The sequence below is a fragment of the Eptesicus fuscus genome, chromosome 17 (assembly GCF_027574615.1).
Source record: "Eptesicus fuscus isolate TK198812 chromosome 17, DD_ASM_mEF_20220401, whole genome shotgun sequence".
NCBI lineage: Eukaryota > Metazoa > Chordata > Mammalia > Chiroptera > Vespertilionidae > Eptesicus > Eptesicus fuscus.
Window position 1 is genome coordinate 43,817,010 of NC_072489.1, and position 21,821 is coordinate 43,838,830.

Consider the following 21,821-nt stretch of genomic DNA (forward strand, 5'->3'; position numbering starts at 1 on the left):
TCATACTTCTTCAAAGAACCCAGAAAGCTTTCAAGGAATGTGACATCTGAGATAGATTTTGAAGCATAAATAGGATTTTGCTAGGTGAAAAGAGGAATGGGAAGACATTCTAGGTAAAAACATGTGCAGAGGTATGACATTTGAGATTCTGTGGCCAATTGTACTTTGGCCAGATCTTAGGACAGATGGGAGAGTGAAAGTAAATAAAACTAGAAAGGAAGGTAGGCTGAGGTCAAGGTGTCATGCAAAGAAGTTTGGACATTATCCTATCCCTATCAGTGAGGGGGAATCACACAAGATTTAAATCTGGTAATTTTTTAAAATTAAATGCTTCAGACATAGAAAAAGGTGCAGAAAAGAATATACTGAATGTTTATGTACCTAATATCCAACTTCAGAAAGCATTACAATTACCTTCCAAACCATCCATGTATCTCTTCTTCTTTTTTAAAATAATAAATAAATAAACAAACAAACACACACACACATACACACACTGAGTGGCCAGATTATTATGATCTCTGAACGCATAATAATCTGGCCACTCAGTGTATATCCTATATAATAAAAGGCTAATATGCAAATTGTCCCCTTGACCAGGAGTTCGACCAGCAGGCAGGCTGGCCAACTGCCCATGTCCCCTCCCCCTGGCCAGGCTGGCCGGACCCCACCCATGCACAAATTCATGCACCGGGCCTCTAAAAAATACACACACGCACACACACTGAGTGGCCATATTATTATGCGTTCAGAGATCATACTAATCTGGCCCCTCAGTGTATATTTTAATTGATTTCAGAGAGGAAGGGAGAGGGCGAGAGAGAGAGAAACATCAATGATGAGAGAATCATTGATCGGCTGCCGCCTGCACACTACCCACTGGGGATCGAACCTACAACCCTGGCATGTGCCCTTGACTAGAATCAAACCCGGGACCCTTCAATCCACAGGCTGATGCTCTATCCACTGTACCAAACTAGTTGGGGCCACATACCTCTTCTTGACTGCATATCTGTCACTCTCTTCCCAAATAAATAGTCTCTTGATTTTGGAATTTATCATTCTTATAAGCTGCTTTACTCTTCTTACTAAATAACTTACTAATTTTTGTGTATTTTTAAACTTTTTGTGCATATTATCTTACATTCTACAATTTTTTTATTCAATATTATATTTGTAAGATTTTTATTGACTTGTGTTGCTCTAATCCAACTTCAATGTTGCATAATATTCCATTGTATAAATATACCATAATCCATTCTACTGATTGAAATGTAGGTGGTTTCCCACTTTCTTGGTATGAAAGACAATACTGAATAAATGTTCCTACTTATATATCCCTGAGACCATTTGGGAGAGTGTCTTCAGAAAATATACCTAGGAATGGAATTACTGTGTCATAAGGTTTGGGCAACTTGCACTTAACTATTGCCAAATTGCCTGAAAAAAAATCATGATAACAACATATACTCCCACCAGTAGTGTAAAGACCTGTGCTTCTGAAATTCAACTCTAGTGATTAAATAAACGGAAAAGACTGGAGGTAGAGAACAGTTAGGAGGCTCTTATAATGTGAGAGGTTATGAGGCCTTGAACTAAAATGGTGTTTGTCAACACAAGAGTTAGTGAATTTCCTTAACCTGGACAGATATTGCTTTGAAGTAAAATGAATTCTAAAAAAGATGAACCACTTAAAAACTTTTAAAATTTATTTCAGAGAGGAAGGGAGGGAAAGATAGAAACATCAATGATGACAGAAATCATTGATCAGCTGCCTCCTGCATACCCCTACTGGGGATTGAGCCCACAAACTGGGAATCCAACCATGACCTCCTGGTTCATAGGTCGACACTCAACCACTGAGCCATGCCAGTAAGGCAGATGAACCACTTTTATCAATATGGATGCAAATGTTACGGAGAAATTATTTTTAGTTACTCAATTATTGAAAAACCTTTAAGTAAGTTTGGACAACTTGGATATTTAACTCTACTTTTTCAATTGCAAATTATATTAAATCTAAATAGAGATAAAATATTGCCAATGAAAATACATCACCTGAATTGACATATGCTTTATCAGGTTGAGGATATGCTCTTCTATTCCTAGCATTATGAGAATTTTTATTAAGAATAGATGTCGTGCCGAAACCGGTTTGGCTCAGTGGATAGAGCGTCGGCCTGCGGACTGAGGGGGTCCCAGGTTCGATTCCGGTCAAGGGCATGTGCCTTGGTTGCGGGCACATCCCCGGTGGGGGGTGTGCAAAAGGCAGCTGATCGATGTTTCTAGCTCTCTATCTCTCTCCCTTCCTCTCTGTAAAAAAATCAATAAAATATATTATAAAAAAAAAAGAAAAAAAAAAAAAAAGAATAGATGTCGTGCCCTGGCCAGTTTGGCTCAGCAGGTAGAGCGTTGGCCAACGGACTGAAGGGTTCGATTCTGGTCAGGGGCACATGCCCGGGTTGCGGACTCGGTCCCCAGTGGGGGGGGTGCAGGAGGCAGCCAATCAATGGTTATCTCTCATCATTGATGTTTCTGTCTCTCTCTCTCCTTCTCCCTTCCTTTCTGAAATCAAAAGAAATATATATATTTTTAAAAAGAATAGATGTTGAATTCTGCATTTCCTAATGACTGATAAACAAACAAAAAACCCCAAAACAAAGCATACTTGTACATGTACATATTATGTCTGGAAGAATAACCAAAAAGGGAGGAAATTCTTGCTCTAAAGCAGAAATCTCTTGTTTCCAAGGTCAGACAGAAGGAAGAACATCAACCTTAACTAAAGTCAAGGCCACCAGTCTCTAGTGGGCAAATGTTCTCAACAGACCTATTTGGTTTAGTGCCTCCTCCTTCCTAGAGTGACTTCCATGACATCACCAGAAGGAGGGAACACTTCAGAAACTCTCCAGAAGCAAATGATGGATGGTCATCTCCTGGAGCCTTTCATAGGAGCTATAGTAGGAACATAGCTATTCTGGTCATACTAGAGGCCCAGTGCACAACATTTGTGCACTGCAGGGAGAGGGGGGGTGTTCCCTCACCTGGCCTGTGCCCTCTTGCAGTCATCCCCTGAGGAGTCCTTAGTGCTGCCACAGAGGCAGAATAGGCTCCCGCCACCACCGCTGCACTCGCCAGCCATGAGCCAGGCTTTTGGCTGAGCAGTGCTCCCCATGTGGGAACACACTGACCACCGGGGGCAGCTCCTGCATTGAGCATCTGCCCCCTGGTGGTCAGTGCGCGTCATAGTGACTGGTTGTTCTGCTGTTTGGTCAATTTGCATATTAGCCTTTTATTATATAAGATTCTATCTCAGGTACAACAAGATTGCACCCTGGACTTCAGATGTTCTTCCAAAGTCTTAATTGCAGTAGTACTCTATGAAGTCTTGCCATGTGGTACTCTCAATGCAAGTCAGGAGCTAAGGGCATGGGGTTGTTATACAGGAAATACATAAGTAACTATGATTAGTTAAGAGTTAGCCAAGATGGATCTGCATTTCCCAGCTAAATGAAGTACTGTCTGTTTACTACATATAGTCAGTAAATTGCACTTTATCCCTTCTGGGTGGAAGGGGCACAAAAATACAGTATTAAGATATGACACACAGCTGACATAAACCCTTACCTCATAGTGTTTCATTATCACCTATTTATCTAGTCAAAAATTTTAAATGTCATGTTATGATTTCTCTCCCTACTAAAATTTATTATTTTTACAAGGTTAATTACAGCTTTATAATTACTATTTGCTGATCCTGCAAGTATTAGTGGACATGTTAAGTCAGAAAAAGAAAACAATAAGCCACTTGATATAGATGGCTATGAGAAAGTCCCATTTCTGATTAAATTAGTTTAATTTAACCCTGAACAAAATGATTACAGTGCTGTTCTGACAGCATATATCCATTATTTATCACACTAGAAGGAGAAGAAGGGACAGAATTTTTGTAAACAGGGATACAAATCAATATGAGGTTTTAACAGATGGAGTCTTGGTTGGGAGCCACAGCAGCCCCTTCAGGTCCAGAGCTGAAAATCATTCAGCTGAAAACATTGAAAGATCCAGAGACATTTGCTCTGCAAGTCATTTAGGGAGTCAGCATCTTACTAAATGTAATCTTCCCAGTCTGGGTCAGAATGATGGCCACACATCTGCTCTGGGTAGTCAGCAGTTAGCACACTAAGCTGCAGCCACAGAGCTATCCTGAATATTATCCCTGCAACTAATGCAATACTACCATTATATAATTTCCCTCACTGAGATATTTTTAGAGATATTGAGTAGATATTGAATAGCTTGGCATTCAGGGAGGTGCTTCAAGTTGGACATGTAAAGCAAACACTCTACACGAAGTTTAGAACATTGAAGACATGGGGGAGAGGGGCAAAGAGGCGCAGCAGCTATCAGCATTGGTTTAGCATTTGTGGTTCACCTATCCCTGATATGGTGCAAACCTGACTTAGACACCCATAGTGTGACCAAGCTTTTTGTTCCAGTCCAAATGCAGAGATTTATAGAAGTTGTCTCTGAAGTCAGTTCTGGGACACAAAATATCCCTGGCATTCTTCTGTGTCTTATAACATTTCAACAGTGGGAGGGCCCAGACAGAAGAAATAAATAAAGCTCTAAGATAAAAATTAAGTTAATAGAAAACCCAAATAATTGGATTCAATCCATAAATTTGGGAAATGATCCTCTTTTCTATGTCTGATGGCTATCAACAAGGTCCAAGAGCTCCTTAACTGATTTCCTTCTTAAAATAACCCTCTCATTAGTATATAGGTTTAAATAATACTAATACCTAAGGAAAACCACAACCCACCCTCCCATTTCTGCTTCCTTGGAATTTGAAAGCAACATGAGGAAAATCCAAATCCTCCAATTCTACTTCCTGTTACTCAAATTATTTTTAAAAAATTGCCACATATAAAGTATGGTAGTGATGGTCAAAAATTGAATTTCTTTCCCTTCCCCCTGAAGACCTTTTTTTCCCCCCTAATTTTAAAATTAAGGTAAAATCCACATACAGAAAATTTTACCCTTCTTAGTGTAGAGTCTACAAGTTTTGAAAAATGCATACAGTCATGTAATCAACACCACAATCAAGATACAGAACAGTTCCTTCACCCATAAAGTTCCCCTGTGTCCCTCCTCCTCCCAAGTCTAGCCCGTGGCTGATCTGAATTCTGTCCCTACAATTTTGCCATTTCCAGAATGTCATAAACATAGGATCATACATTATATAGCCTTCTGAGTCTGGTTTCTTTCATACTACATAATGCAAATGAATTCGTTGTTACCTGGTTTTATGTATGGTATTTCTATAAAACAGTTATATACTTTCCCAATGGAATAGCTGTGATGCTATATTTGTGATGTTTCTCTTCCTGGTCCATCTACAATATCATTTTTTTGCTCTCCTGGGTATAAGAAACATCTCCAAACCATTATCACTTACAAACTTCATTAAGACTTTGTTTACTTTTAGCCCTAACTCATTAATAAAAATGCTAAATATGCCCAATTTCCTCAACATCCTGCAACATCTTAGAAAACAACACTCATTCCCAAACCACACATACTACCATTTATTTTACACTTGATTTACAGCACACATTGCATCAGTAGCTTCTCCTTTATATTTTTAATCAATTTTCAGTTGAGCCAATAATTTTCAGTATATCACCTTTAATAACTACAGGAAAACCAGAGCTTTCCCCAATTCATTTGCAGTTAATGTACTTTCTGGACATCACAGATACAGATAAGGACCAATAGAAAACAAACTCGGAAAATTTGAAGTGTTACTCTCTAACACCAGCCTAAAAGCAACATTAAGCTTTGTACTCCTTCAACAGTGTCCCATTCTAAAAACAGTCTTTCAAATAAATGCTGTATTAATTAAACCACAGATGAGGGGGGAAAAAAAGTCAACATAATTAACATACAAAGCAACAGTATGGCCTAATTAATCACCATGAAGAGCAATCGAATAAAATATTATGCATTTCTATGGAGCAATTTAATCTGGCAAGTAATTAATCACAGAAACACTAAGCAAAACAAATGGATTTCCCTTTAAGGAAGTCACATTTATCATCTGTAATGTATCCCAAACTCTAATTTGTTATCCGACTCAAAATTGTCCAGGAGACAATGAAGTGTCAGCCGTAGTAGAACATGCTTTCTGGTGAAAAAGAAGAACACTGAGTTTTTCAAATCAAGTTACAGTCCCTGAACAACCAAAGAGCTAAGGGTTACAGGGCAGAGGTACATGGCGATAGACATGGAGGTCTTTCTTTCTTTCTTTTTTTTTTAAGGCATAGAGGTCTTAACCTCAAGCATTCTAAATCTAGGTCAGTTTAGTCAAACCCATAGATAATTGCTAAATGACTCATTAAAAAAAAAACCAAGAAAATAAACACTTAGCATTAGGAGTGACAATTATATATAGGTCACAGATATTACCAAAAAGCCAAAGGGAGGACCCTCAAAGGCTGACAACAGAGAAAAACAGCTTTTGATCTTCAGAATAAGCAAAGTGGGGAGGGGCACATTTCAATGCAGTGAAATTTAACTCAAAGAAATCTCCTTTACTCTTTCCTTCAGTCTTTAAACAATGGCCCACTTTCCCTGAGCCCCAACAGCTTTACTAGGTTGAAGAAGTCAATAGGCTGAGTTTTTGAATGGCCTCAATTTTCAAAGACAGAGGGACACACATTAGCTAAGAAGGTGTAAGAGACTATCTTCAGAACTCCTTCCCAACTACCCTCTCTGCTTAGCTGTATTTGAACTGTTCATCCTCCTTCCTTTTTTTTTTTTTAACCAAGAAAGCTCATGGTACTGTAAGCCTTTAATATTCCTATCTCTTGCCTGGCTGACCGTGGCTCAGTGGTTGAGTGTTGACCTATGAACCAGGTGGTCATGATTCGATTCCTGGTCGGGGCATATGCCCAGGTTGCAGGCTCCATCCCCAGTGTGGGGCATGCAGGAGGCAGCTGATCAATGATTCTCTCTCATCAGTGATGTTTCTATCTCTTGCTGCCTCTTCCTTCTTCTCTGAAATCAATAAAAATATATTTTAAAATGTTCCCATCTCTTCTTGATTTTTTTTTTTTTTAAAGCAAACTCCTATAGATAGATGAAAGCACTTGAGAGAGCCCAGGCATCTGCTGGCTGCAACCAAAGTGGTTTTCTCTTTACTGACCTGCTTGACCTCCAATGCTGGGTCCCATGAAACATTCAATACTTATTCAACTATAAAGGGAAACTTGTGCTTTTCACACTTCCACCCAGACTGTATTTACAACTTGAGAAAAGCTGTTGCAGATATCCTATTTGGCCCAGGGCATTTCCCTCTAGATTTTAACACTTGCCCTCCTTCAAACCATTTTGCTCTATTATCCTTGGCTCTATTATTCAGAGCCATTGACTTGTATCTGAACTCTTCTACTCTGCCTGGCCCTTCAGTCCATTTCTCTTTTGTGGAGTCTGCTTGGCAATTCTGTTCAGTACTTTGACTCATAGCCCATTCCAGATCAGGCCCAGCCAATTGGAATCCTCACTTGTCTAAGAGAGCAGACCTCTATGTTTGTTGATCTATGTTTAACAAACATTCACTGAACACAGACACTGTGTTACCTGGATGAGTAAAGCATGGATGCTGCCTGCCTTCAACAAGCTCACAGCCTAGTAAAGAAGACAAATAGACAAGCAGATAGTTACTACTGTAGTATGGCCAGGTTTGGCCCTAAGAATGAAGTGCTACTTAACACGTACTATTTCAGGAGGTAATCTGATAAGTTGGGGAAGGAAATCTAAGCCAAGGAGGCAATGAGGAGTATAAAACAGTTTGTTCAGAAAACTCTAAGTTTTCTCCAGAGAACTGTAGGTAGTCTGGCATAGCTGCAGTGAGGACAGAAATTCCAGAAAGCATATTAAGAGTGGAATTGTATGCCACACTATAAAGCTTAATTTTTATTCTGCAGGTGTTGAGGAATCCAGTGAAGGAGACAAGCATAGGAAGGAGAACAAGAGAGAGAGGAAGGGGCAGAGAAGATGACAAGTAAGACTACAGGCTTAGAAAATACAACTGAAAAAGAAATGGGGAGAATGAATAAATTAACTGCAGTATAGTTATATAATAATAAAATACTGCTCAGCAATAAAAAGGAATGAACTACTAGGTATCTGCACACCCGTGTTCATAGCAAATTATTCACAATAGTAAAAAATGGAAACCACCCAAGTGTCCATCAAAAGATGAAAAAATAAACAAAATGTGGTTTATACGTATAATGGAATGCTATTCAGTCTTAAAAAGGAAGGGAATTCTGTCACATATGCCAACATGAATGAACCTTGAGGATATTATGCTAAGTGAAACAAATCAAAATTGACAAACAAATAATGTATGATTTCACTTATATGAGGTACCTAAAGTAGTCAAATTCAAAGGAATGGAGGAGCTGTTGCTTAATAGGTATAGAGTTTCGTCTGTCAGGATGAAAAAGTTCTGGAGATCTGTTGTAGAACAATGTGAATATAATTAACACTATTGAACTGAACTGTACACTTAAAAATGGTTATGATGATAAATTTTTTGTTGTATGTTTCTTACAAGAATCTTTAAAATGTTTATTTTTTAAAGGACTGAACTAATATACACTATTAAGTGGATGAATCTCAAAAATATTATATTGACTTCAAGAAGCCAGACACAAAAGAGGACATAGTATAGTTGACCCTTGAGCAACACAAGGGATTAGAGGCATCAACCCCCACACAGTAAAAAAATCCATGTATAATTTTGAACTTCCCCAAAACTTAACTACTAATAACCTATTGTTGACTAGAAGCCATACCAATAACATAAACAGTCAATTACCACATATTTCATATTACATGTATTATATAGTCCTAGAGGCCTGGTGCATGAATTCGTGCATGGCAGGTGGTCAGTGCACATCATAGCAACCGGTCATTCCAGTCGTTCGGTCATAATGGTCACTTAGGCTTTTATATGTATAGATATTCTCACAATAAAGTAAGGTAGAGAAAAGAAAATGTTATTAAGAAAATCATAAAGAAGAGAAAATATATTTACAATATTTATTGAAAAAATCTACATAATAAATAGGCCCACACAGCTCAAACCTATGTATACAAGTATATCAAGTGTCAACTGTATATGTCTATATGAAGTTCAAGAACAAGCAAAATTGAGTGGTGAACACACAAGACAATATACAGGTAATGTATTACAGAATAGTACACCTGAAACATATAATTTTAGTAACCAATGTCACCCCAATAAATTAAGTTAAAACTAGAGAATCATAAAAAAAAGCACACAAAAACAAAAAAACAGCAAAACTAATTTATGGTGAAAGAAGTCACAAAAGTGTATAGTTCAGAGGAGAAGGGGGTTGGGAGACTGGGTAAAAAAGGTGAAGGGATTAAGGAGTACAAATTGGTAGTCACAAAATAGTCACAGAGATATAAAATATAGTATAGGGAATATATAGTCAATACTATTGTAATAATTAAGTATGGTGCCAGGTAGGTACTGGAGATATGGAAGAGAACACTTTGTAAAGTATATGATTGTCTAACTACTATTCTGTGCACCCGAAACTAACACAAAATAATACTGAATATAAACTGTAATTTTAAAATACAATTAAAAAGAAAAAGAAAGAAAAACCTGGTTGGTGTGGCTCAGTGGTTGAGCATTATTAACCCATGCACCAAGAGGTCGCTGGTTTGATTCCTGGTCGAGGCACAAGCCCGGGTTGCAGGCTCGATTCCTGGTGGGGTCGTGCAGGAGGCAGCCGATCGATGTTTCTCTCTCATCAATGTTGCTATCTCTCTCTTCCTCTCCCTCTCTCTCTAAAATCAATAAAAACATTATTATTTTTAAAAAAAGAGAAAGAAAAATGTAAAAGCTAGAAAGATACTGTCATGGTTGTCCTTAAAAAATGACATATATAAAAACAAGTGCATAATTCCAGGAAGAAAAAGGTCATGAGGGAACTTCTGGGGTGATGGAAATGTTCTGTCTTAATCTGGATGATGATTACATAGGTACAATGTTCAATTAAATACTTAAGATATCACACATTTTACCATATATAATAGCTCAATTAAAAAGAAACAAAGAGCCGAAACCAGTTTGGCTCAGTGGATAGAGCGTCGGCCTGCGGACTGAAGGGTCCCGGGTTCGGTTCCGGTCAAGGGCATGTGCCTTGGTTGCGGGCACATCCCCAGTCGGGGGATGTGCAGGAGGCAGCTGATCGATGTTTCTCTCTCACCGATGTTTCTGACTCTCTATCCCTCTCTCTTCCTCTCTGTAAAAAAATCAATAAAATATATTTTAAAAAAAGAAAAAAAAGAAACAAAGATAGGGTTTCAGTGAATTTGCAACATTCTTTTTTTTAAATCCTCAACTGATTTTTGTTGTTGTTGTTTTGAGAGAGAGAGAGAGAGAGAGGGGAAGGAAGAGAGAAACACTGATGTGGGAGAGAAACATCAACCCAACTGGGGATGGAACCCGCAACCGAGGTATGTGCCCTGACTGGGAATCAAACCTGAAACCTTTTTGGTGCATGGGACAACATTCCAACTAACTGAGCCACCCAGCCAGGACAGCATTCTATTCCTATGTTGTTTTTTTTCTTTTACACACACACACACACACACACACACACACACACACACACACACCTATATATATATATATTTATATATATATGTCTTTATTGATTTCAGAGAGGAAGGAAGAGGGAGAGAGAGAGAGAGAAAACATCAATGATGAGAGAGAATCATGGATCAGCTGCCTCCTGCATGCCCCCTACTGGGGATCGAGCCTGCAACCCGGGCATGTGCCCTTGGCCAGAATTGAACCTCGGATCATTCAATCCGCAGGCTGATGCTCTATCCCTGAGCCAAACTGGCTACGGCAACATTCCATTTCTTCTTTTTTTTTTCTTTTTTTTTTAAAGTATCGGCCCACGCACCAAAGGGTCATGGGTTTGATTCTTTTTTTAAAATATATTTTATTGATTTTTTACAGAGAGGAAGGGAGAGGGATAGAGAGCTAGAAACATCGATGAGAGAGAAACATCGACCAGCTGCCTCCTGCACACCCCCCACCGGGGATGTGCCCGCAACCAATGTACATGCCCTTGACCTGAATCGAACCTGGGACCCTTCAGTCCGCAGACCAACGCTCTATCCACTGAGCCAAACTGGTTTCAGCAACATTCCATTTCTTGAGATGAGTGGTTCACAGGCTCATTTTAGGATCAACCTTTATTACAATCATGTATTAATATACTAGGGGCCCATATAGCACTCTTCAGAATTTATCAAATAGTTCATACTTTTTTAAAAATATATTTTATTGATTTTTTTACAGAGAGGAAGAGAGAGGGATAGAGAGTTAGAAACATCGATCAGCTGCCTCCTGCACACACCCCCACCGGGGATGTGCCCGCAACCAAGGCACATGCCCTTGACCGGAATCGAACCTGGGACCCTTGAGTCCGCAGGCCGACGCTCTATCCACTGAGCCAAACCGGTTTCAGCTAGTTCATACTTTTAAAGTAGGAAATTAGTTTAGATTAAATGGCCAAAAGGAACAGATTTTAATCCATCCTATCTAAATCCCATCTTGTAAACTTTTCCTTAAGAAAGATGTATTACAGTCAAAACCCTGTTCAGAAATCTTTTGTCCCCTTCTACCCAAAATGAGCTCCAACTACAGATGGCTATTCCTGCTGCCTTTACAGAGGTGTCACCAAGATGAATGCAGGAGAGGGGAGACCAATGAGAACCAACTGTCTCTGGAACTTCCTTGAGATTGAGAATTTTCATCATATAAAAATAGTGTCAAATGAGAAGAGATAAATTAATGTTCTTTGGTATACAAGATAGTGAAAATACCTGTCAGCACACCCTCTGTTTGACATCCCACTCACATGTTATTGGTTTTAAAAGAAATTATATAGAAACCAATTAGAACAAAAACATCTCATTAAACCTCCTACAACAGGAGCCCACTTTGCTAAAGCATGCACAATATCTGGGCTCCAGAGAGAAATGTATAATCAAGGTAAAAATTAATCAAAACCTACATAAAAAGAACAGCAAGAGACAGTTTAAGAAGAAAATCTTTCCTCAGTGTTAGAAATTCCTAAAGTCTGATCACTGAGTGCATAATTCTGCTTATTATTTTCTTCTACTATGTAACACTATATTTATAATTAGGCTGGTATCACAGTAAAATGACAGTACGATGCACACAATTCATTTAACAATTAATCTACTGGAGCTAAAAATTCTTACCATGTCATTAATTGTCTGCTTAAAATGCTGCCTCAGTTTTAGTTCTAGATTATCACACACCTTTAAAAACCCAGAAGAAATGTGATGCACAAGGCAAGGTTTATTTAGGGGAGAAATAGCAGGCAGCATTGAGCTTTACACTTTCCTCTCCCAATGGACCCAAACACAGAAGAGACTTCATTGTGACCACCAAGCTTACTACTGACTAAAGGAGCATCTTCTTTCTCAGTAAAGCTCTCACACCTACCCTCACCACAAACGGCCTTTTTAACTGTCCTTTGTCTGTCTGTCCTAATTTCTCAATATAAGCTACAATCTTTCCTCTTCTTCCCCCTCCCCCTCCTCCTCCTTCTTTAATATTTCAAGTGGTAAACCTCTCCAAAGGGGTTTTGGGAGAGTAGGAGGATAGAGAAAGACTTGAACTATTCTATGAAGGTTGTCATCTCTGATTTCTCTATAAAAAGATTTTATTTTTCCAGTCTGGCTCTGGTTGATGATTTTCCACCCACAAATTTATTCTTTACAAAGAGCTTTGCAGTTGATTCTTAGGGAATTGTTTCAGTCTTCGAGTCCATTTTATGTAACAGCAGCAAGCCAAAACTCAGTGAGGGGAAAGATTGTTCCCAAATCATCCACCAGAGTCAGGATTAAATAAAAGCACCTGGATAAAAATTTAGAAGGCATATTTATCAAAAGTGCTGATGATGCAAAACTGCAAAGGAAAACTAATACATTAAATGACATAATCAGGCTTCAAAATATATCCTAATAGCCCTGGCTGGTGTGGCTCAGTTGGTTGGAGCATCTTTCCATACACTAAAAAAGATTGCGAGTTCAATTCCACGTCAGGTCACATACCCAGGTTGTGGGTTCAATCCACAAATCAGGGCACTTATAGGAGGCAACTAATTGATGTTTCTCTCTCATATTGATGTTTTTCTCCCTCTCCCTTCCTCTCTTTAAAATCAATAATAACATATCCTCAGCTGAGTATTAAAAAAAAAATATATATATATATCCTAATAAACTAGAACAGTAGGTTGCAATGAATTAGATATATTTAACCTTTTGCACTCGGATGTCGAGTGTGACTCGACACGGTTAGCATCGGTAGCAGCTCGTATGTCGAATTGTATTGAATGTATCAATAATTTGAAATATAAAAAAATCCAAATAAATAAGTTTGTATGAAAAGAAACTCCAGTTTTTTATTCTACTGCCGCGCTTTGTAAAATCTGGGGTATTTAAAAAATTAAATCCCAAGTAGAATAAAGGAATCGAGAAAAAAGCAAGCGAGTGCAAAGGGTTAATAAGGATATAGAGTTTCATTTAGGTTAAAGGAGGAAAAAAATCAACCAGAGATGTTCAGGAGATTCACCAAAACAGTAATACTAGTAGTAGCTATCTCTGAATGGAGAAAGTTTAGATGACCTTACTTTATTTTATTCTTTGCACTCTTCTGTATTAATTAAAATTTCTATAGCATTAAAACAAAACAAAACAAAAAACAAATAAACTACCACAAAGCACAACATCATTACCAACTAATTAATTACAGGATGGGAGAGAGAGCTTGATAGAAGGTCACTTTAAGCAGATTTGCAGGTTTTAGTAGGACCTAAGCTTGTTATGAAGCAACAATGCAAGTCTGCTACTGAAAAATTCATATAATTGGAGGCTGCAATTAAAATGCCCATATCTCAGATGCTAATAGTCTCCCTATAATTTAAGCTATTAAGATTATATTTGGATCTCATTTTAGATGTCATTCAATCCAATAAACGTTTACTGAATGCTTATTTAGTACAAGGCACACCCTAACACCATACTTGTAGGAGGTAAATTGAGAAGTTAGGATATGACTTTAAAAAAATCACAGTAGCCAGAGATTTTGAAACTATGTCATATGAAGAACAACTGAGGGAAGAAAGGATGTTTTGCCAACAGAATGGCAATCATATACATGTTAACCTTCTAAAGAAGTTCACATGTAGAAGACAGGAACATTTCGGTGTTGCATCTGAAAGAAGAAATAGAATCAATAGGTTCAGGTTATGAAGAGGAAAATTCCATCATGAGGAAGAAATCCTCATCCCTTAAAAAACTGAATGGAATATAGCCTAAAATATTAAGAACTATTTTACTAAGTGTTCAAGCACTTAGTAAATATCAATGGATATTACCTAACAGCTTTGGAAGGAGACCAGGCTAGATGGCCTCTTAGGTTCTTTCAACTTTTAAGGTACCGTGACCCAGGCACTGCTAATCTGCAAGATCAAAGTCCAATAAAAAAAAAAAAAAAAGAGGAGGTATGGTACCTTAGCCATTCTGGTGTAAATCTGAGAATTTAGAGTGATTAAGCTTCTATGGAGCCAAAAACATGTCTCTTGTTGTTCACAATAATCCAGACACCTAAACTTCCATCTGCTGAAGAGATGCCTGTTTGGGTTTGCTGATAGGATAATACATTACTACTCAATAGTAATGGCTCTTTCATCCCATTAACAGTCTACTTGTTCAACATGGTTAGAATACCTGAGTTATGTGACCAGAGTTTGGCCTGATTTTGGGAACGATAAATAGAGAGGGAAAAATAAGGGATAAGATGAAAAAGTGCCCACTTTTAAAAAGACTACTTTATAAAGTAACCTAGATATAAGATGCAAAAGGGAAATGAATTAATTAGGGACCTAAACGATGCCTATTGTTCTCATTTTCGGCTAAGCTTTTTGTAAGTTACAATTAGAAACCAACAGTTTGTGAAATAAACCATGGTTAAATGGATTCCTATCCTACCTTAAAAAAAAAATCAGTTGAGGAAGATGAAAAAGTTCTGGAGATGGCTGGTGGTGATGGTTGCACAACTACATGTGAATGTACTTAATGTAATAAAACTGTAGACTTAAAAATGGCTAAAATGGTAAATTTTGTTATATTTTTCCATCCTTAAAAAAAAAAAAATCGGCCCTAGCCGGTTTGGCTCAGTGGATAGAGCGTTGGCCTGCGGACTGAAGGATCCCAGGTTCAATTCCAGTCAAGAGCACATGCCCTGACTGCAGGCTCGATCCCCAGTGGGGGGCATGCAGGAGGCAGCCAATCAATGATTCTCTCTCATCATTGATGTTTCTATCTCTCTCCCTCTCCCTTCCTCTCTGAAATTAAAAAAAAAAAAAAAAAAAAAATCGAAGTGGAAAAAGACTCCAGTGGAATTTCAGGTTGAGGTAAGCAGGTTTCATACACTAAAGTTACACTCACCTAAAACCACAGTAGACCCAACTAAAAATCTTAATATTCTATAACACATATCTGAATCTCCTAAATCAAGACTTCTTTACTGCACTGCAATTCACCAAGCCCAGCTATGACCTAATGCAAAACCTCACTTTGTAGCATAAACCAAGTTAAGGCAAAACAGATTAGCCACATGGTTTTTTTAATTTCTAACTGTAGTCCTACGAGATTAGGCAACAGCAACTATCAGAATAATATGTAATGCTCCTAGTCATTGGAGAAACAATATAACAGAAGCCTCATTTCAGTGCTTTGTTTTAGTCTGTATAGTGCTTTTCATTCTCTGTAAGAGGAGATCAGCGGATCTGATTAACAAAAGAAAGGTCATTACTGACAAATTCTAACCTCGGGGATAATCTGAGTCTGTCTGCCACTTTAGAACAGGCAACTGGAATAAGAGACTGTGTTCCTGTATTTCTTGCTAATTGAGTCATCAGCCCAATGCCTCGGCTCCTATTCACTTTAATCCATATTTACTTTTCACTAGACTAAGTTGCAACCTTCAGCTTAAGTGCCTGGCATCAAACTGCTCCTCTTCCCCACTCATCAGTATCTACTCACGATAAGAGAACCGTGACTAATATTGTAGCACAAACAGGTGCATGGGCAAGAGGGCTTGGGGGGACTTTGAGTGACTGAGCCCTCACATTCCCTTTCCAACTTTAACTCTGTGGCCATCAACAGTAAATGTACTTTCTTTGATTACTGCCTGAGGGTTTTTATTCTGTGACATTCAAAACTCTATGCACAACCTTCTCCAAAGGATGTTAACTCCCCTATGTAGAGGCCGCTGAGAGCTATTCTTGTTCCTTTGCCTCCCCAGCAGAGTACACATTTAAAGCTTTTCTTCTTCTCGTTTTTTTTTTTTTGGAGGGAGTATTTTTTTTAGAGTAAAGGAAAATAGCTACATAAGCAAATAAGCAGGAAATGGGAGGGGGAGAGGGGGCTTCTTAGCATAGAACAAAAAAGACCATGGAACAAGCAAGGTAACAAGAGGCAAATTCATTAGGTGAACAATTAAGAGATTTACAAAGAAATGCACTGAAGTCTTATTCCAAACCCTAGGCTTGTCACTAACCATAGCAATATCTAAAAAGTCATTCTTGAGCCCTAGCCTGTTTGGCTCAGTGGACAGAGCATCCGCCTGCGGACTGAAGGGTCCCGGGTTTGATTCCGGTCAAGGGCACAGGCCTGGGTTGTGGGCTCAATCCCCAGTAGGGGGCATTGATGTTTTTAGCTCTCTCTCCCTCTCCCTTCCTCTGTGAAATCAATAAAAAATATATTTAATAAAATAAAGAATAAAAAGTCGTTCTCGAAGAAAAAGTAAACACATTCCAAATAACGGAGAAAATTAATATGTTAATCATAGAGTTCAAATTTTATCCAAATTAAGAAAATTACAGATCAGGAAAAAACCTATTTGCAGTGATTTAGCCTCTACTTCTGTGAGCAATCAGAGAATGGGATTGTGAATCTGGCACTAATAAAATGTTCATTAAGTGAAAAGCATTAAGATGTTAACTTGAAGAGATTCATTACAGACTTCAAATTACTTACTTTGAAAGTAGTTTGATTAGATGAAGGTCAGATTTTAGTCTAACATTTTTCTTGTTCTCTTTTGACTCATTAGTCAGCAGACATCTATAGGACCCCAATAAAGGAGCCTGCTAAGTGGTAGCAGGATATATTTAGCATAGAAGTCTCCAAGCAAAACTTCCCAAATGTTTTCTCCTTCCATCCCTGTACATGTTCCCTCCCCCCACCCCACCCCCCCACACACACCAGAGTGTTCTCTTGTGGACTAGTAGATCTGTGAAGGCAGCTGCAGTAACAATTATACCAAGTAGAATTTTAAAGGTGGAGCTATATTTTACTTTTCTTGTGGCAAAGTAATGGAACAACCCTCCTATGGGGAGGAATAAACACAGGGCTCTGTATGTTAATGACATCAGGTGTTGCAACAAAAATAGCACTTTCTAAGCAGCTGCATTTTAAGAATATCTCTGAAGGATCAAATAGGAAGAGAGAGACAAGTTGTTTAAATACAAATAACTTTGACAATTAAAGAACTAGCATGACTAAGCGAGGAAAGACAAGTGAAAAGCAAACAGTCTGACACTTGAGCAAATTTAGGACTCCAAACATGTGGGAGTACTTTTAATTTTCACTATCAGAATCTAAACCCCAAAGAACAGAAAGGCCTGCAGCCTTTTACCTACTGGTGAGATACTATGTTACAGTTGCCATCAGATGTACTGCATTCCAGAAAATTCCAAAGGCATAATTTGTAGCTGTCATCAACTAGCAAATCAGTCTCAGAGGTCCTCCCAGCTGTTACATGTCTGAAAGTTTCACATGCAATCCAATCCCTTCCCATGGCTATCAAAGAACTTAGTACAGGAGAGGTGGCTAAGAGTTTGTTTGCTCTGCTCTAGAAATCCTTTCCAGGTGTGGGATCAGCACAAATACCTTTATAAACAACAGAAGTAAATGTTACATACCATCACAATATTATTCCTAAACCTTTATAATCAACTTGATAATCAACTTGGCAGGAAACAGTTAAATGTCTCACAGTATCCTTGGGAGATATTTAACCCACAGGTCCAATTTTCTGACAGTCTCCTGTTTTCTAAATCATTCAAATTTAAAAGTGTCATGGATGTACAAAACAACCTCAGAAAAAAAGAAAAGGAGCATAAAAAGGCAGCACTCATTAACGTTGGCTCAGTGGAATAGAGACTTCTTAGGCATATCACTTTTTTGCCCTCAGCTGAGAAAAGAAAACTCCCTGGACCATCTTTATACAAAGCATCAAAATCAAGCCACACAAAAAAAGCAAAATATCTCTTAAGGCTAAGGGTAACATCTTAACTTTTATAGAAGGGACAAATGAAGACATATTTAGGAAACATTCTAAGGAAGGCTCAAAATGCTAAATCTGAAAAATGGTATGGCAATTCCTCAAAAAAATTAAACAAAGAATCACCATATGATCCACCAATTCTACTTCCCAGTTAATGCCCAAAAGAAGTAAAAGCAGATACTGCTCAGATGTTTGTACACCCATGCACAAATAACCAAAATCACAATAACCAAAAGATGGAAGTAACTCGCTTGGGGCTTCATCAATGGATGAATGAATAAACAAAATGTGGCACATACATGCTATGGAATATTATTTAGCCTAAAAAGGAAGGAAATTCTGACACATGCTACAACAGGAGTGAACCTTAAAAACATTAGGCTAAGTGAAATGACCAGTATTTTTATAGTTTACTAAGTGCTTTCATATACATTACATCATGTAATTCTCACAACCACTTCCCAATGAAACAGTTGATATTGCCATGATCTCCATTTTATAGGTAGTGGAAAGAGTTCCAGAGAAGCTAAATAACTTGCTCAAGGTCACACATTAAAAGACAAAAACAAAAAATCCAGTTTCTCTAACTGAAATATCCATACTCCTTTCAATTATCATGCTGAGTTTTATGTTTACCTCTACGGAAGCCTCTGATGCAACTCTACAGAAGGAGGCAGTATGGTATAGAACAGGAGTGGGGAACGTCTGGCCTGAGGGCCCATTTATTTGGTCTGGCCCTGCCAAGGCATTAAGGGTGAGTTCATTCAATGTTTGACAATATATACTAGTAGAAGGCTAATTTTTAAGTTGATAATTTTGGTCCACAAATGATGTTATAAATATCCAAATGACCCTTGGCAGAAAAAAGGTTCCCCATGTCTGGTGCAGAAGAGCCCTGGACTTGGGAGTTAGAAGGTCTATGATTAATTCTCAGCTTTGCCACACAATTGTGAGACTTTCTGCATTTCACAATATCTTTAAGACTCAGTTTCCTCATTGGTAAAAGTGTACTTTAAGTTTATAATATAGTCTTCTTTATAGAGTTTGATAATTAAAGAAGACAGTAAATGAAAGAGCAGAACAAAGTTTAGAACTTATTAAGTGAAAATAAATGTCAGAAAGAAAAAAATGTAAACTTTCACAGACTAAGCATCACCAGTATTTCCCCCTGATCTGGCCTTAGTGTGATAAGTGGCACTTATCACAAACACATCTTTCTAGGAATCTCCTGAGAAAACTGACTGCATCTCTGATACATCTGACACATACTCTGAGTCTAATTAATTAGCAACAGTGAAAATGATATAATAATTATTCTCTGCAGCAAATTTATCAAAAAAGTTTGAGGAATATAAATGGAGTACAAGCCTAACAAAGACTTGCAAAGAGAAGGAAGAGGTCATAGTCACAGGCATCTGCTAAAAACTTAACCCAGTCCTGGGGGCAAGCTGGAGGGGGTCAATGGGGAAAAAGGGGAACATATGTAATACTTTCAACAATAAAGAATTATTAAAAAAGAAGAAAACTTAATCCAGTCCTTTCTGGTCTATTCAGAAAAAGGACAGGCCAAGATCTTAAATCAGCTGTTTGATGGCCCTTGAAAAGAATAAGGACAGCAGCCAAGCCAGAAGTCACTAAAAGGAAAAGCAACAAATTAGGAGATAAAGCAAGCATAAAAGAATGTGATCAAGGAAACAGATCCCAGATGAAAAGGAGATGCCTAGAAAGCCCAAGTAAATACATGAATAAATAAACATAATATAATTTATACCCATATGCACTTTATAATCTAACCAAGAATTAGTGCTTCTTTCAAATACCCACATTCGTCATATTGCCCTTTGGTCACAAAGGGATATTTGTAATAAAGTAGTTTGTAATTCCTGATTCTTACAGAAAATCATATTTATCATAAGGCCTCACTACCATATCTGGTTTACTTGCTAGGTGCAAATATACATTTATTTGTGAGATTTATAAAACTGTGTTTGCTACAAAATGTCTCTAGGGTCAGGTAAGGCAGATCAACCTTCAGTGCAATCTTGTTAGCACATCTCACCCTCATCCCAGTCTTCTCAACGCAATTTCACACTTTTCCTTTCATTCCCAGACATGCCAAACACTATAGTAAATCACTACAGGGATAGGACAGTTTGTCGTAAAAAAACCCAAAAAAACCTTTGGAAACAAACACTGACTCCAAGCTCTGTCATACATTAGGATATACCAAGTTATAAATGTACTGGTATATTACTATTACTGGGAATGCCTGGCAAGGCTTACATCTGGAGCTAAATCAAGTTTCCCCATCTGCTGGGTTTGCCTCATCCACTCAATGTTAATTTTTCAATTGTTTGCAAGAACAATTTAATAACTTGAGAAAAATGGAAAATAACAGGCACAGAGGAAGCAAGAAATATAAGAAAAGTCAGCTTTAGGTTTCCCAATACTGAAAGCATCGTTTCTCCATTTACAAACAGCTCACTCCAGTGAATGTGTGGTATTTCCTTCTATGTCTCTGGATCTATTTTGTTCATCAGTTTATTTTATTCATTAGATTCCACATTATGAGTGAGATCTTGTGATATTTGTCTGTCTCTGACTGTCTTATTTCACTTAGCATAATACTCTCCAGGTCCCTCCATGTAGTATTTCCTTAAGACCCTAAACCAACTCCATGTATGACTCAGTTTTATCCAATACCAACAGCACTCTGTAATTGCCTTGTGGCTTCATAAGGAATCTATACCCCCACAAGCTCCATTCCATTTGCCTCTGTTTACCACAAATAGAAATAGCTATGTAAAGCAAAACGTCAAGGTTCCAGATTCCCATGAGTCATTCTTTGAACTGAGAACGGCAGAAAAAATTTTCAAAGAAAAGCTTTCAGATGCCCTATACACAGAAAATACTTTGGCAATAAAGATGCCTGAAAAGGCCCTGCAACCATCTCTGAGTAAGAAAAGAAAATTCACAGAACAGCACTGAGTTATTTCAATATGACAAAATGAAAGTCTCATGCACGGCTGCTTTTCTTGATCAAGTACGACAATTTCTTCCACTCCTACAGGCTTCAGGGCTTAAAATAGTAGTGGTGTTCAACAAACTACTTAGAAAAGTACAATACACCTGAGGATGAACCAAGGAATTCTGAAAGAGAAAATCTCATTCCTTACCTGATATTAACCAATGCATGGGTCACCTTGCTAGCAGCTTCTTTCCACTGGCCTGCATTGGTAGAAAGCCTCAGGACTGTACAGAAGGAAAAAACAAAGATCTGTCAGACCCCTGGTATAAAACACAGATATGAAGA

The 21,821-nt window shown here is 38.0% G+C and overlaps 1 protein-coding gene across 1 annotated transcript in view; it reads right to left on the reverse strand.

Moving 5' to 3' along the window:
- The window catches only part of ARMH3 (armadillo like helical domain containing 3), a 157,707-nt gene that overhangs the window by 45,798 nt on the left and 90,088 nt on the right, over positions 1 to 21,821 (reverse strand). Inside the window, exon 23 of the mRNA XM_008144221.3 lies at positions 21,685 to 21,760. Within this exon, the coding sequence (XP_008142443.1) occupies positions 21,685 to 21,760 (76 nt within the window). The remainder of the gene's footprint in view (positions 1 to 21,684; positions 21,761 to 21,821) is intronic.